This window comes from Cervus canadensis, chromosome 29 (assembly GCF_019320065.1).
Source record: "Cervus canadensis isolate Bull #8, Minnesota chromosome 29, ASM1932006v1, whole genome shotgun sequence".
Lineage (NCBI taxonomy): Eukaryota > Metazoa > Chordata > Mammalia > Artiodactyla > Cervidae > Cervus > Cervus canadensis.
The window spans coordinates 42196586-42214659 of record NC_057414.1 but is presented as its reverse complement, the minus strand read 5'-3'; the positions used below and the strand labels follow the sequence as shown (position 1 = coordinate 42214659).

Below are 18074 nucleotides of genomic sequence, written 5' to 3'. Positions count from 1 at the left end.
TATATTGTCACCCTGCTTACTTAACTTATATGCAGAGGATATCACATGAAATGTGGGGCTGGGTGAATCACAAGCTGGAATCAAGATTGCCAGGAAAAATACCAACAATCTCAGGTATGCAGATAACACCACCCTAATGGCAGAAAGTGAAAAGGAACTAAAGAGCCTCTTGATGAAAGTGAAAGAGGAGAGTGAAAAAGGTGGCTTAAAACTCAACATTCAGAAAATCAAGATCATGGCTTCTGGTCCCATCACTTCATGGCAAATAGATGGGGAAACAATGGAAACAGTGATAGACTTTATTTTCTTGGGCTCCAAAATCACTGCAAATGGTGACTGCAGCCCTGAAATTAAAAGGAATTAAAAGCTCCTTGGAAGAAGAGCTATGACAAATCTATACAGTGTACTAAAAAGCAAAGACATCACTTTGCCAATAAAGGTCCATATAGGCAAAGCAATGGTTTTTCCAATAGTCATGTATGTATGTGAGAGTTGGACCATAAAAAAGGCTGAGCTGATGCTTTTGAACTGTGGTGCTGAAGAAGACTCTTGACAGTCCCTTGGACAGCAAGGAGATCAAGCCTGAATATGCACTGGAAGAACTGATGCTGAAGGTCCAATACTTTGGCCACCTGATGGGAAGAACTGACTCACTGAAAAAGACCCTGATGCTGGGAAAGACTGAAAGCAGGAGAAGAAGGGGATGACAGAGGATGAGATGGTTGGATGGCATCACTGACTCAATGGACATGAGTTTGAGCAAACTCCAGGAGGTAGTGAAGGAAAGAGAAGCTTGGAATGCTGCAGTCCATGGGGTTGCAAAGAGTTGGACACAATTGAGGGACTGGACAACAACATGTCCACTGAGTCGGTGATGCTAGTCAATCATCTCATCCTCTGCTGCCCCCTTCTCCTTTTGCCTCTGTTTGACTAACCATTAACTGCTCCAAATTATTTACCCTTCATTCCCCTAAACAAGGTATGGCACAGCCAGGGATATCTATTGTCCTGATACCATGTTCATTTCCTTTTAGAAGAAGGATATAATTGTTCCAACATGGAGAACAGCCTCCCAAGTGCTTTTTGGGAGAGTGTTTAACATAGTCTATGTCTCCACCAGTTCAGAGAAAGGAAAGATCAGAGAATTGATAATGGGAATGCAGGACTCAATTGTCACTCTCACAAATCTGGGCTACAAATAAATCAATAAAAATCTTTAAACCAACCTAATAAAAATATTTAAATAGGATCTGCACTGGGCATCCATTTTTGCTTTCTTCTTCAGGAGATCCAAAATCAAATAATGGTTTATTTCAGTGGTTCTCAAATTCACTTGCACATTAGGAATTATCTGGGATTCTAAAAATATTCCAAAGCCCAGGCCACACCTCTTACAGACTGGACTGTTCCCCAAAATTCATCTGTTGCAGCCTTAGCCACTGTTTTGACTTACTTGGAGACAGGGCCTTAGGGATGTCATAAGGTTAAATGAGGTCATAAGTGTGGCCCTCTAATCTGATAGGACTGTCCATGTAAGAAGAGGAAGAGACACCAGAAAGCTCTCTCTCCACATATGTACAGAGGAAAGATCATGTGAGCAAATGGTGACAAGATACCTTGAACTTGGACTTGTAACTTCATGAAGAAGCATGAGAAAATAAGTTTCTGTTGTTTAAGCCACCCAACATGTGGTATTTTTTTTTATGGCAGCCCAAGCAGACTAATCCAACACCCAAGACCAATTAAATCATAACCTCTTAGAGTAGAACACAAACATCACTATTTTCAAAGCTTCCAAGTGATTTAAAATCTGTTAGGGAAGTCTGGGAACCAATGCCTTATTTCAACTTTGTTCTATAAAGGACCTAAGCTTTTCTTTCCTGTTATTACATTTGTAGAAAAATAAGAATCAAAACACCATTAATTTATAGAACCATAGCAAAACTTGCCTCAAAAATCACCTGGAAGGGTCTTAGCCCTGATGTATCCTGAGAATGGCTGGCCTCCTCTGAAGTCCAATTCAGGTTTGCAAAGAATCCAGGCAGTATGGATTGCATATCTGTGTGAGAAGAAATGGCAACAACAGAGAACAAGCAGTTTGGATAAGCACCATAGTTTCTGCAGTTGTCCATTAAACTGATGAGTCAAGAAGGCTTTTCCCTGATGAAAAGATTATCTGCAGAATTTTAAATACAACTGGAAATGGCTATGAATCAGCAAACTGATTGAACATTTAGAATTACTTTATGGGGTTAAAATATTTAATCTGTTTTCAATTTTACACAAATTGAAAAATCACTAAATCAATTTATATTTTCAATTCATTTCCACAAGGTCATATCCAATGCCAGAAATCTTCTGAGTTGCTAGTTCTAACTGATATTCTTATACTTTTTAATAAATCAATTCACTGTTTAATAATACAAATCCAGTAAGTGAGCTAACTTAGAACTTGAAGCAGAAAAATTCAAGAATGACCCTCTCAGGCATTGACCTAATACTGCATGGTCTGTCCTTTAAGAGATAGTCTTTAATAAAGAAAAGCAAATTTTTGCTAATTTAATTGTCAATTAACTACTTGGTATATTTATATACATCAATTTAGAACTCTTTACACAAAGCATCAGTGTGTCCTGGATCATATTCAACAAACAGAACTTCAAAGCATGCACTATCTTTCCTACTTTCTGTACTCTGGCAGTAATATTATAAAGGGAAAAAAAAACAAATTTCTAATTTTATAAAATGCCATCTCTTAGTCCCCCTCTACAATAGTGTTAAATGGAAAATTAAATATGAATAAAGATACATCCGTCTCTACAAGTTCTACCTTATAAATGAGGCTGACAATGTTGATACTACATAAGAATTCAACTTTAAAATTTTAATAATAAAAGATATCCTATAATAATGACACTTTTTTCTAAAGCATTCATACTATGTACCTAATAAAGCTTTAACCATCTCAGAAAGTATAAACTTTACCAAGATCAAGTTCTAGCTACCAATCTTAACAGGTACTATTTTTCTTGCCATTAGTTTGTTTTTCAAGCACAATTCGATCACAAAGCCCAAGATAATATGGCAGCAAGGTTACGCTGCACTGAAGTTTAATGAAATTGGCACTAAACCAGGATGACTTGCATCAGTACTTGGTTTTACCACTGACTAACTTTCTCACCTAGGACAACGCCCTTTTTTTCCCTGTGATTCAATTACCTTTCTGTGAAATAAGAAAAAATTGTTCCTGAATCCTATAAAGTAGTAATACAATATAGAATGGGGAAAACAAATGTAGATACACGAGAAAAAGTTTTGTCAATAATTCTCATTATTGTCAATTATTTGTCAATAATTCAAATTTGTCAATAATTTGGAATTCTCTAGAAATCTTAAGAATTTCCTTAAAGGATGAGAAGTTATTTGGGCAGAAATCAATTTTAATTAGTCAAACCAGTCAATCCTCAAGGATATCAGTCCTGAATTTTCATGGCTGCAGTCACCATCTGCAGTGATTTGGGAGCCCAAGAAAATAAAATCTGTCACTGTTTCCACTGTTCCCCCATCTATTTGCCATGAAGTGATGGGACTGGATGCCATGATCTTAGTTTTTTGAATGCTGAGTTTTAAGCCAGCCTTTCACTCTCCTCTTTCACCTTCATCAAGAGGCTCTTCAGTTCCTCTTCACTTTCTGCCATTAGGGTGGTGTCATCTGCATATCTGAGGTTATTGATATTTCTCCTGGCAATCTTGATTCCAGCTTGTGATTCATCCAGCCTGGCATTTCACATGATGTACTCTGCATATAAGTTAAATAAGCAGGGTAACAATATACAGCCTTGACATACTCTTTTCCCAATTTGAACCAGCCCGTTGTTCCATGCCCAGTTCTAACTGTTGCTTCTTGACCCAAATACAGGTTTCTCAGGAGACAGGAAAGGTGGTCTGGTATTCTCATCACTTTAAGAATTTTCTACAGTTTGTTGTGGTCCACACAGTCCAAGGCTTTAGCATAGTTAATAAAGCAGAAGTAGATGTTTTTTCTGGAATTCCCTTGCTTTTTCTATGATCCAATGGATGTTGGCAATTTGATCTCTGGTTCCTCTGCTTTTTCTAAATCCAGCTTGAACATCTGAAAGTTCTCAGTTCACGTACTGTTGAAGCCTGGTTTGGAGAATTTTGAGCATTACTTTGTTAGCATGTGAAATATGCACAATTGTACGGTAGTTTGAAAATTCTTTGGCATTGTCCTTCTTTGGAAGTGGAATGAAAACACCTTTTCCAGTTCCATGGCCACTGCTGAGTTTTCCAAACTTGCTGGTATATTGAGTGCAGCACTTTAAGAGCATCATCTTTTAGGATTTGAAATAGCTCAGCAGGAATTCCATCACTTGAACTAGCTTTGTTTGTAGTAATGCTTCCTAAGGCCCACTTGACTTCACGCTCCAAGATGTCTGGCTCTAGGTGAGTGATCACATCACTGTGGTTATCCAGGTCATTAACATCTTTTCTGTATAGTTCTTTGTATCCTATCCACCTCTTCTTAATCTCTTCTGTTTCTATTAGGTCCATACCATTTCTGTTCTTAATTGTGCCCATCTTTGCAAGAAATGTTCCCTTGGTATCTTTAATTTTCTTGAAGAGATCTCTAGTCTTTCCTCTATTTCTCTGCACTGTTCACTTAGGAAGGCTTTCTTTTCTCCTTGCTATTGTTTGGAATGCTGCATTCAGATGGGTATATCTTTCCTTTTCTCCTTTCCCTTTAGTTTCTCTTCTTTTCTCAGCTATTTGTAAGGCCTCCTCAGACAACCATTTTGCCTTGTTGCATTTCTTTTTCGTGGGGATGGTTTGATCATTGCCTCTTGTGTAAAGTTACAAACCTCCATACACAGTTCTTCAAGCACTCTGCCTATCAGATCTAATCCCTTGAATCTATTTGTCACTTCCACTATATAATCATAAGGGATTTGATTTAGGTCATACCTGAATGGCCTAGTGGTTTTCCATACTTTCTTCAATTTATGTCTGAATTTTGCAATAAGGAATTCATGATCTGAGCCACAGTCAGCTCCCGGTCTTGTTTTTGCTGACCATATAGAGCTTCTCCATCTTTGGCTACAACGAATAGAATCAATCTGGTTTTGATACTGACCATCTGGTGATGTCCATATGTAGAGCCGTCTCTTATGTTGTTGGAAGAGGGTGTTTGCTATGACCAGTGTATTCTCTTCGCAAAACTGTTAGCCTTTGCCCTGCTTCATTTTGTATTCCAAGGTATACATTTGTATTTCATTTTGTACTCCATTTTGTATTCTTCCCTGATCTTCAGAAATGAAAAAGAGAGAGTCCACAGTGGTAAGTAAGGATAAGAGATGTCCCATGTTTGGGGCATGGACTGGAATAAAAACATGGGGCCAATACTGCAACACCAACAGGTTTAAAACCAAGAGCCACAGAGGCCACAGACAGAACAAAACATGAACAAAAGCCAAAGATTTGGTACCTGTCTACCTGAGGGTTGGTTACAAGTCAAGTGATGCTAGCAGCAGCATTAGTGATGCAGGATAAGGGCCTTAGAGCCATGGAATGTAAATGCAGATGAGACTCGGAACAGTATATTCTATTAAGATACAAGAGTGTTTTTACCTTGCCACTTCAGCAAAGTTTTAGTTCAAGATATAGGCCCTGCCGATAAGGGCTCAGCAATCCAGAGAACCTCCTACTGGAATGCTGCAATGCAGGATGTGTTCAGGACAAAGGGATCATGGACAATCAGCTCTTAACTAAAAATTACCAACCAACAAAGACCAATAACATGAAAAATATGACACATATCAACCAACAGAGTGTATACCAGAGGAAACAGAATTAATAAAACAACCTGAAAGGAACTTTAAACTAAGTGCTGTAGGACTTGCCTGATGGTATAGTGGATAGGAGTTCGTCTGCCATTGCAGGGGACATAGGTTTGATCCCTTGTCCAAGAAGATTCCACTTGTCGCAGAGCAAGTAAGCCCATGAGCCACAACAACTGAGTCCCTGGAGTCCACGACTTTTTGTTAAAAGTAGCCCTCGCGTGGGATGATTTGAGAAAACAGCATTGAAACATGTATATTATCATATGTGAAATAGAGTGCCAGTCCAGGTTCAATGCATGAGACACGGTAGGGTGCTCAGGGCTGGTGCACTGGGATGACCCTAAGGGATGGGATGGGAAGGGAGGTGGGAGGGGGATTCAGGATGGGGAACACATGTAAACCCATGGCTGATTCATGTGAATGTATGGCAAAAGCCACCACAATATTGTAAAGTAATTAGCCTCCAATTAAAATTAAAAAAAAGTAGCACTCACTCACTACAATTAGAGAAAGTCCATCCGCAGCAACAAAGACCCAGCATGCCAAAAATAAATATATTTTTTTAAATAGCTGCTCTATATTTTATATCCTCAAATATAAAAAGAAGTCATGAAATAAGAATACACTGCCATTGATTAAACAGAAAGCAATGGCAAAAAACTCTATTAGAAATCTTGGAAATTAAAGATAGTGTTTGAAATGAAAGCCCTATGGATAGCAGATACTCTAAAAGAGCATATTTAAAAGGTAGTAGGTGAAACTTCATAGAAGCATGACTCATAATAGGAAAAAGTGGAAACAACCCAAATGTCCAACAAATGATGAAGAGGTTAACAAAACATGGAATATTATTCAGCCATAGGAAGAAATGAAGTACTGTTACATGCTACATACTAACATAAATGAATCTTGAAAACGTTATGCTTCATTAAGCCAGACACAAAAGGCCGCATATCATATTTTGTTTATATGAAATATCTAGAATAGGCAAATCCATAAAGACAGAAAGTAGATTAGTATTTGCCAAAGGACAGGGGGTAGGGATAAGAGGAATGACTGCTAATGGGTACAGGATTTCTTTTGGGGATGATGAAAATCTATTGTTATGAATAGCAATGATAGTTGTACAACTTTGTGAATATACTTAAAACCTCTGAATTGTACACTTTAAAATGGTATATTTTATGACATGGGAATTATATATCAATTAAAAGAGGAAAAAGATAAAAGACAATAATAGATTTTTAAAAGACAAAAACACTAAAAAATTTAAAATTAAAAAAATTTCAGAATAAATAATGACTGAACCACACAGCTAAACATATCACAATGAAACCCAGAATAACAAGGATAAAGAGGAAATCCTAAAAGCTACAAAAGAGAATCAAATTAGCCAAAAGAAACATGAGTTAGACTTCTCATCAACAATGCCAGATGCCAGAGGATAACTGAGTACTATTTTCAAACATCTGAAGGAAATTGACTTTGAATCTGGACTTCTAGAGAGCCAAACTACCATTAAAGAATGAGAAACTTAAAATTTTTCTATTCCATAAGCCTTTGCTTAAAGAACTACTAAATAAACCAGCATGTCCTTTGAAAAAATGAGTTTACATTTGTACCACTTTGCTAAGATGGGGTGGACACAGGGGGGAAAGAATGACATAATCATTAGTATCAAACTACCTCTTGATATAGCTGTTCAATTATTAAAGAAAAAGTAGATATAATAATTTCAATCTTGTGGCACTGTGAACATACATCAAAATCATATATTGGGACTTCTTCCAACGATAAAGTAACAGTACCAAATAAGTCCTCCCACCAAAAACTACTATAAAACTGGAGGAAATATCCTAGGCACTGGACAATAAATAGCACAGGACTGTGACCCTTGAGAGAAGGGAAACTCATGAGATGAACCTCTGGATGTCTGTCAAGGGAAATTTTCCTCCTCATGGAGGACAGACCTGGAGCCCAGGCAGAGTACAGTGGTTTCATGAAGCTGAGGAGACAGGGAATAGAGTTCAGGGTTGTGAGAGTACTTAAAATCTGCAAGGCAGGGCACTGGAGAGGAAGAAGCTACATAGAATTGGGTACCAAAAGTTGGTGTGGAAGTTCCCCATGTTCTCCATGAGCCCTTGACCAAGGGCTGGGCTATGCATGTGCAAGTGACCACAATGGGGTGGTCAGTTAGCTTCAGTCAGACATCCTAGAGTGTGAAGTGGGCCTTAGGAAGCATTACTACAAACCAAGTTAGTGGAGGTGATGGAATTCCAGCTGGGCTGTTTCAAGTCCTAAAAGATGATGCTCTTAAAGTGCTGCACTCAATATGCCAGCAAATCTGGAAAACTCAGCAGTGACCACAGGACTGGAAAAGGTCAGTTTTCATTCCAATCCCAAAGAAGGGCGATGCCAAAGAATGTTCAAACTACCATACAATTGTGCTCATTTCACATGTCTGCAAGGTTATGCTCAAAATCCTTCAAGCTAGGCTTCAGCAATGTGAACTGAGAACCTGCAGATATACAAGCTGGGTTTAGAAAAGGCAGAGGAACCAGAGATCAAATTGCCAACATTTGCTGGATCATAGAGAAAGCATGGGAAATCCAGAAAAACATCTGCTTCATTGACTATGCTAAAGCCTTTGACTGTGGATCACAACAAACTGTGGAAAATTCTTAAAGAGATGAGAATACCAGACCACCTTACCTGTCTCCGGAGAAACCTGTATTTGGGTCAAAAAGCAACAGTTAGAACCAGACACGCAACAACGGGGTGGTTCAAACTGGGGAAAGAGTATGTCAAGGCTGTATATTGTCACCCTGCTTATTTAACATATATGCAGAGTATATCATGTGAAATGCCAGGCTGGATGAATCACAAGCTGAAATCAAGACTGCCAGGAGAAATATCAACAATATCAATATGCAGATGACACCACCCTAACGGCAGAAAGTGAAAAGGAACTAAAGAGCCTCTTGATAAAAGTGAAAGAAGAGAGTGAAAAAGGTGGCTTAAAACTCAACACTCAATAAACTAAGATCATGGCATCTGGTCCCATCACTTCATGGCAAATAGACGGGGAAACAATGGAAATAGTTACAGACTTTATTTTCTTAGGCTTCAAAATCACTGCAGATGGTGACTGCAGCCATGAAATTAAAAGATGCTTGCTCCTTGGAAGAAAAGCTATGACAAACCCAGACAGGGTATTAAAAAGCAGAGACATCACTTTGCCAACAAAGGTCCATATAGCCAAAGCTATGGTTTTTCCAGTAGTCATGCATGGATGTGAGAGTTGGACCATAAAGAAGGCTGAGTGCCAAAGAATGGATGCTTTTGAACTGTGGTGTTAGAGAAGACTCTTGAGAGTCCCCTGCACAGCAAGGAGATCAACCAGTCAATCCTAAAGGAAATAAACCCTAAATATTCATTGGAAGGACTGATGTTGACGCTGAAGTGCCAATACTTTGGCCACCTGATGCAAAAAGCCGACTCATTGGAAAAGTTGGGAAAGATTAAGGACAGGAGGAGAAAGGGGCAACAGAGTATGAGATGGTTGGATGCATCACCAAATCAATGGACATGAGTTTGAGCAACTTCCAGGAGACAGTGACAGACAGGGAAACCTGGTGTGCTGCAGTCCGTGGGGTCACAAAGAATTAGACAGGACTAAGCAACTGAACAACAACAAAACCATTCTCCCTAAATTGACCTATGGAGTCAACACAATCATAATATTAGGAGACTTTTCGTAGATATTAGCAAACTGGTTAAAAAAATTTATATGAACTAATAAGCAGTTATAGCAAACTTGCAGGATACAAGGTTAATACACAGAAGTCAATTGGTTTCCTGTATGCAAGCAATGAACAAGTGGAATTTTAAATTAGAAACACATTACCATTTACATTAGCACTGTAAAAACCAAAATATTAATACTTAGATATAAGGCAAAAAAAATCCAAAACAAAACAACCCAAAACCTATGTGTAAGAGCTATATGAGGAAAACTATAAAGCTCTGATGAAAGACAGCAGAACTGAATGGAGAGATGTTCCATGTCATGGATAGGAAGATTAAATAAATGTTGTCAAGATGTCAGTCCTTCCCAACTTGATCTTTAGATCCAATACAATCCAAATAAAAATTCCAGCAAGTTATTTTGTGAATATCAACAAGCTGACTCTGAAGTTTATGTGGAGCGGCAGAAGAACCAAAGTAGCCAATTCCATATTACAGAAGAACAAAGTCAGAAGACTGACACTACTTGACGTCAAGACTTATAAATCTACAGTAACCAGGACAGTGTGCTATTGGTGAAAAAATAGAGAAATAGATCAATGGAACAGAATAACATGTTAGCTAGAACATCAAAGGCATGATCCATGAAAGAAATCATTGATAAACTGGGCCTCATTAAAACTAAAAAGTTCTGCTCTATGGAAGACAATCTCAAAGCAAGTCAGAGTGGAAATATTTGCAAAAGATGTATCTGATAAAGGACTTATCTAAAATATACAAAGAGCTCTTAAAATTTAACACCCTAATAAGAAAACACTCCAGTTTTTAAAAAAATGAGTAGAAGACTTGAACAGACACCTCACCAAAGAAGATATACAGAGGGCAAGTAAGTATATGAAAAAATGCTTCACGTTATTATGTCATTAGAGACACTCAAGTTAAAACAACAAGGTACCACTGCACATCTATCAGAATGGCCAAAACCCATTGATGACATTGACAACAAATGCTGACAAAAATGTGGAGCAATAGGAACTCTCATTCATTGCTGCAACCACTATGGAAAACAGTTTTGCATTTTTATATGAAAATATACGATCCAATAATCATGCTTCTTGGTACTTACCCAAATGAATTGAAAACTTAAGTCCAAAAATGGGAATATGGGCTTATGAGAATTCCTTGTACTTCCCCTCAATTTTCCCCTCAAATCACTTTAGAAAATAATGGTTATTTTTTTTTTTTTTTGGTTATTTTTTAAAAAATAGGAAAATATATGGAAATGAGGAGTCAGAAATAGGTTTACATTTATATGGTCATTTGTAATAAATGTAATAACTTTGTATGGTAATACTGTAATACCTTTGTATGGTAACAAAATATTAGTAGACTTATTGTGATCAATTTGTAATGTATATAAATTCAAATCACTATGTTGTATGCCTAAAACTAATAACTGTATGTCAACTATCCTTCAATGAAATAATAATGAAAATAGCAAAGGCTGACAAGTATGTGGTGAAACTGGAACCTCTGAACATTGTTGATGGGAATGTAAAATAATGGAGAAAAGTTTGAGAGTTCCTCAAAAAGCTAAACATAGAACTGCCTTACAACAATTTCATTTCTACAGATATGCTAAAGGAGTTGAAAGCAGAGATTTAAAATAGATACTTGTACACCAATTTTCACTGCAGCATTATTTACAATAATACAACGGTAGAAGCAACCCAGTGTCCATCAACTTATGAATAAATAAACTGGGATATGTCTGTTCAGCTGCTTCAGTCACTTCCGACTCTGTGACACCATGGACTGACTGTAGCCCACCAGGCTCCTGTCCATGGGGTTTGCCCGGCAAGAATACTAGAGTGAGATGCCATGCCCTCCTCCAGGGCATATTCTGACCCAGGGATCAAACTTACATCTCCTGTATTGCAGGTGGACTCTTTATTGATGAGCCACCAGAGAAGCCCATGATATATATGTGAATATTATTCAGCTACGAAAAGGAATGAAGTTCTGATATGTGTTATAACGTGGATCAACCTTGAAAACATTATGCTAAGTGAAATATGCCATATAAAGGACAAATATTATATGATTCTACAAATATGAACTATCTAGACTAGGCAAGTTCATAGCAACAGAAAGTGGATTAGCGGTTACCAGAGAATGGCTGCAGAGTTTCCGTCTGGAATGATGAAGAAATAATGGTGTTGGTTGTACAACCTTGTGAGTATAATTAGTGACGCTGAATTGTATACTTTAAGATAGTTAAAGTGGCAATTTTTATGTCAGATGTGTATTTTACAACTTAAAAACTAATAATATGCCCCCAAACCACTGAATTGTGTATTTTAAATGAATAAATGTGTATGAAACGTGAATTGGATTTCCATAAAGCTATTTTTTTCTTAGTGGGCCAAAGACCTGAATAGATACTTCACAAAAGAAGATATCTGAGTGGCCATTAAGCACATGAAGAAGTGCTTAATATTATCAGTCACCAGAGAATGTAAATTAAATTCACAATCCACCAGAAGAGCTAGAATTAAAAAACACCAGATGTTAGCTAGCAAAGATACAGAACAATCAGAGCTCTGATATAATGCTGGTGGGAGTGTAAAATGGTACAACCACTTTGGAAAACTGACAGCTTCTTATGAAACTGTCGTAAGAAACCCACAACATAGGTCATACCTATGCCATGACCTACCAATTTCATTTCTAGGTATTTACCCAAGAGAAATGAAAGTATGTGTCCAAAACAAGATTTACAACAGCTGCTCGTAGCAGCTTTATTAAAAATAGGCAAAAACTGGAAAAATTCAAATGTCCAACAACAGAATGGATAAGATGAGTGTATACATGTAATAGAATGCTAGTCAGATATAAAAAGAAATGAATTACAGGCATACCTTGGATATTTTGCAAGTTTGGTTTCAGAAGACGCCAGTAAGAAAAATCTCAATAAGTGAGTCACACAAATTTTTTGCCTTCCCAGGGCATATAAAAATTCTATTTACACTAAGTGTTAGTCACTCAGTCACGTCTGACTCTTCACGACCCCATGGACTCTACAGCCTGCCAGGCTCCTGTGTCCATGGAATTCTCCAGGCAAGAATACTGGAGTAGATAGCCATTCCCTTATCCAGGGGATCTTCCTGATCCACGGATTGAACCTGGGTCTTTGACACTGCAGGTGGATTATTTACTATCTGAGCCACCAGTTGTTATTGTTGTTCAGTCGCTCAGTTGTGTCTGATTCTTTGTGACCTCATGGACTGCAGCACACCTGGCTTCCCTGCCCTTCACGATCTCCCGGAGTTTGCTCAAACTCATTTCCATTGAGTCGATGATGCCATCCAGCATCTCATACTCTGTCGCCCCCTTCTCCTCCTGCCTTCAATCTTTTCCAGCATCAGTTATTGTTTGGTCGTTCAGCCATGTCTAACTCTTTGTGACCCCGTGGACTGAAGACCAATAGGCTCCTCTGTCCATGGAATTCTCCAGGCAAGAATACTGGAGTGGGTTGCCATTTCCTTCTCCAGGGGATCTTCGGGACCCAGGGATTGAACCCGTGTCTCTTATGAGTCCTGCATTGGCAGGCAGATTATTTACCCACTGAGCCACCTGGGAAGCTCTGCATGAGGGTCTTTTCCAATGAGTTGGCTCTTCACATCAGGTGGCCGAAGTATTAGAGCTTCAGCTTCAACATCAGTCCTTCCAATGCACATTCAAGGTTGATTTCCTTTAGGAGTGACTAGTTGATCTCCTTGCTGTGCAAGGGACACTCAAGTGTCTTCTCCAGCACCACAGTTCAAAAGGATCAATTTTTCGGTGCTCAGCCTTCTTTATGGTCCAACTCTTACATCTGTGCATGCTGCTGCTGCTAAGTTGCTTCAGTTGTGTCCGACTCTGTGCGACCCCACAGACGGCAGCCCACCAGGCTCCTCTGTCCCCGGGATTCTCTAGGCAAGAACACTGGAGTGGGTTGCCATTTTCTTCTCCAATGCATGAAAGTGAAAAGTGAAAGTGAAGTCGCTCAGTTGTGTCCAACTCTTCGCAACCCCAGGGACTGTAGCCTACCAGGCTCCTCCATCCATGGGATTTTCTAGGCAAGAGTACTGGAGTGGGTTGCCATTTCCTTCTCCACATCTGTGCATGACTACTGGAAAACCCATAGCTTTGAACGGACATTTGTCAGCAAAGTGATGTCTCTGCTTTTTAATACCCTGTCTAGGTTTGTCATAATTTGTCTTCCAAGGAGCAAGCATCTTTTAATTTCATGGCTGCAGTTATACCGTCTGCACTGATTTTGGAGTCCAAGAAAATAAAATCTGTCACTGTTTCCATTTTTTCCCCAAGTCACTGTTTCCATTTTTTCCATTTTCCATGAAGTGATGGGACCAGATGCCATGATTTTCATTTTTTGAATGTTGAGTTTTAAGCTAGTTTTTTCATTCTCCTCTTTCACCTTTATCAAGGCTCTTTCATTTCTCATTGCTTTGCCATAAGGGTGGTGTCATCTGCGTGTCTGAGGTTATCGATATTTCCCTTGGCAATCTTGATTCCCACTTGTGATTCATCCAGTCTGGCATTTTGCATGATGTACTCTGAGTATAAGTTAAATAAGCAGAGTGACAGTATACAGCCTTGACATATTCTTTCCAGTTTTGAACCAGTCCAGTGTTTCACATCCGGTTCTAACTGCTGCTTCTTGACCCGCATACAGGTTTCTCAGGAGGCAGGTAAGGTGGTCTGGTACTCCCATCTCTTTAAGAATTTTCTAGTTTGTTGAGATCTTTAGCATAGTCAATGAAGCAAATGTTTTTCTGGAATTCTCTTGCTTTTTCTATGATCCAACGGATGCTGACAATTTAATTTCTGGTTCCTCTGCCTTTTCTAAATCCAGTTTGTACATCTGGAAGTTCTCAGTTCATGTACTGTTGAAGCCTAGCTTGAAGGATTTTGAGCATTATCTTGCTAGCATGTGAAATGAGCACAACGGTATGGTAGTTTGAACATTCTCTGGCACTGCTCTTCTTTGGGATTGAAATGAAAACTGACCTTTTCCACTCCTGTGGCCACTGCTGAGTTTTCCACATTCACTAGCATATTGAGAGCAGTTTTAAAGCCAATCATCTTTTTGGATCTGAAATAGCTCAGCTGGAATTTCATCACCTTCATTAGCTTTGTTCGTAGTAAGGCCCACTTGACTTCACACTTCAGGATGTCTGGCTCTAGGTAAGTGACCACATCATCGTAGTTAATCAAGTCATTAAGACCTTTTTTGTACAGTTCTGTGTATTCTTGCCACCTCTTCTGAATCTCTTCTGCTTCTGTTAGGTCCTTAATGTTTCTGTCCTTTATTGTGCATATCTTTGCATGAAATGTTCCCTTGGTATCTTTAATTTTCATGAAGAGATCTCTAGTCTTTCCCATTCTATTGTTTTCCTCTATTTCTTTTGCATTGTTCACTTAAGGCAGAAGGTTTTCTGTCTCCTTGCTATTCTTTGGAACTCTGCATTCAACTGGGTATATCTTTCCCTTTCTCCTTTGCCTGACATCTTAGCAATACTGAACTTTCCAATCTATAAACATGATATACCTCTCCAAATACTGTTTCTCTTGCAGTGTTTTACAGTTCTCAGCAGAGATCTTTTACTTTTTATGTTAAAACTACCCCTATGTGTTTCATGTATTTTGATGCTATTACAAACAGAACTATTTTAAATAGTGTGTAAAAGTTGAGATTTAAGAATAGGGCTGGCTGACTCTAAAGCTTTTGTTTTTAATCACTATATATATGCCTATTTAAGGGAATTAAATTCTATGAATATTATATGTAAGAGAGAGACATTCAGTATATATGTATAGACAGTTTTCATTTGGAAAAGAACATCATCAAACAAATAGCTGTTATTTAAAGCAGGGGTCCCCAACCTCAAGGATCTAATGTCTGATGATCTGAGGTGGCACTGAAATAATAATAAGAGAAATAAAGTACATAATAAAGGTAATGCACTTGAATCATCCTGAAACCATCTCCCCGCCCCTGGTCCATGGAAAAATTGTCTTTCATGAAACCAGTCCCTGATGCCAAAAAGGCTGGGGACCACTGATTTAAAGGACATTTTCAGATAATATTCCAATTCTTCAAGAACATCCACAGTGATATTCATGTATCAGTAAAGTATTAGAAGAAAATGAGATTTAGGAAATCATTACATTAGCTCTATCATTCCATAGCCAACTGTGCAAAATGGCATTATAATAGTGAATCTGAATGATTTGTACAGTATGGTGTCAAGCCTAACAATACAACTTACACAGTATCTTATTCCATTTAGGCTGCTATAACGAAATACCACAGACTGAATGGCTTATAAACAACAGAAATTTATTTCTCACAGTTCTGGGGTCTAGAAGTCCAAGATCATAGTGCCAGCATGGCCAGGTTCTGGGCTCTCTTTTTTGGATTGCAGACTTCTCATTGTATTCCTATATGGCAGAAGAACCTAGGGAATTCTATCAAGTCTTTTTTCTAAGTGCACTAATCCCATTTGTGAGGGCTCCACTCTCATGACTTAAGCTACTCCCGGTAGGTCCCATCTCCTAATACCATCACACTGGCCATTAGGATTTCAACAAATGAATTTAAGGGGGACACAAACATTCAAACTGTAGCACACAGATAATGACTGAATTTATTTTAAACTAGAAGTTTTTCCCTAAAAATATGGGAGAAGTTCAGAAAAAAAGAAAGAATAAATAGTAAACACATAAAAAGTTTCCAAAAATATATAAATTAAAACTATAGGGATTTTTCTGATGGTCCAGTAGCTAAGACTCTGCGCTCTCAATGCAGGGGGCCTGTGTTCAATCCCTGGTCAGGGAACTATATCCCACATGCCCCAACTAAAAGATCCCGCATGCCTCAACTAAGATGTGGCACAGTCAAATAAATATTTTACAAAAACTATATACTTGTTCATTAACTAGTAAACTGGCTAAAATAGTTATAAGTCATTGAAATTTCTAATGCTAGCAAAGTACAGGAAGTTAATATCTCATATTGTTGTTGTTTAGTTGCTAAGTCGTGTTGGATTCTTTTGTGACCTATGAACTGTAGCTCACCAAGCTCCTCTGTCCATGGAATTTCCCAGGCAAGAATACTGGAGTGGGTTGCCAATTCCTCCTCTAGGAAATCTTCCCAACCCAGGGATCAAACCCATGTTTCCTGTATTACAGGCAGATTCTTTACTACTGAGATACTGGGGGAGCCAGTATTTACAAATGCTATTACACGATGCAACCCTTTTAAAAGCCATTTCAAGAGCCATAAAAATATAGACTTTGATCAAGTTAAATCTATTTCGGGAAATTAATCCTAAATTTTTCAATTAAGCAAAAAGCTGTATGCATTAAGATACTTATCCCAGGGACATTAACATTAATTATCACTTATTGAAAACTATGTACTCAGAATAATCACTATGCTACATGCATTATGTGTATTATCTTATGTAATCCTCAAAACAGCTTTATGAGGTAGGTACTTTCAAAGATCAAATAACTTGTTCAAGGTCATACAGAATCAGTTCTTAATCACTACAATATACAGATATTCATAGTAATGGTAAAAAAGAAAGAACAACCCTAAAACTTTAAGAGTATAAAATGGTTAATAAATTTTTGATTTATCTTCTTATGGACAACTTATCCATCAAAAATAATTACTAGGAGACTGTCATAACATGAAAAATGCTTACGTATTAAGTGGAAAAAAGTAGTAGGACAAAATTGTGTATGTATTGTGATGACAGCTATATTAAAAACGCATACGATGGAAGTTTATGAGAAGTTTTTACCTTTTCCCTATTTTCCCCTAATTTTCTAAAATAGGCTATATTGCTCTGTAACAAAAAGTTCCACTTAAAAATAATTTCTCTGATGATGGCAAAAGTTAAGATTTGGTTGTTTACCATAGTTATTTCCCAAGAGACTCAGCAGATGCGTAACTATTTGGTTTTCTTGCCTTTAACCCAGTGAACAGAGTAGCAATACCAAACATTTTAAAGAAATGAGGTGAATTAAGCCAAAAGATGAAAAGTTCTTTTGTTGGCTCTGTGGCTTGTTGTCTTTATTTAAATTGGCTAATTATTTCCACATTGGGAAACAATTCAAGACATGCTTTAGAGAAGGAAATAGAAAGCAGGGCATTTTAACAGAGAATCAGCAAACTTTCAGAAACAGTGTCAAATCTTCATTAACTCCCTCAAAAAGCAGAGATGAAGAGCTGTTGCTGCATATCCTGTTGGCTCACCAGCGGGAGCCAGTCAACAAGGATGTGATCACTCAAACCAGTCAACAAGGATGTGATCACTCAAGTCCCTAACAAAGGAATATGCACCTAAGCCTCACACTACTCCAAACAAAAAGATGCAGACTGAAAACGAGAGG

General features: G+C 38.0%; 1 protein-coding gene across 5 annotated transcripts in view; it reads right to left on the bottom strand.

Annotated features, from left to right (window-relative positions):
* Positions 1-18074, bottom strand: part of RCE1 (Ras converting CAAX endopeptidase 1) — a 78410-nt gene that overhangs the window by 39239 nt on the left and 21097 nt on the right. For 4 of the 5 annotated variants that reach the window (XM_043451074.1, XM_043451077.1, XM_043451076.1 and 1 more), the window contains one exon: positions 1950-2059. The exons of the other annotated variant lie outside the window; for it this stretch is intronic. In XM_043451074.1, the coding sequence (XP_043307009.1) occupies positions 1950-2059 (110 nt within the window). The remainder of the gene's footprint in view (positions 1-1949; positions 2060-18074) is intronic. 5 annotated transcript variants of the gene reach the window in all.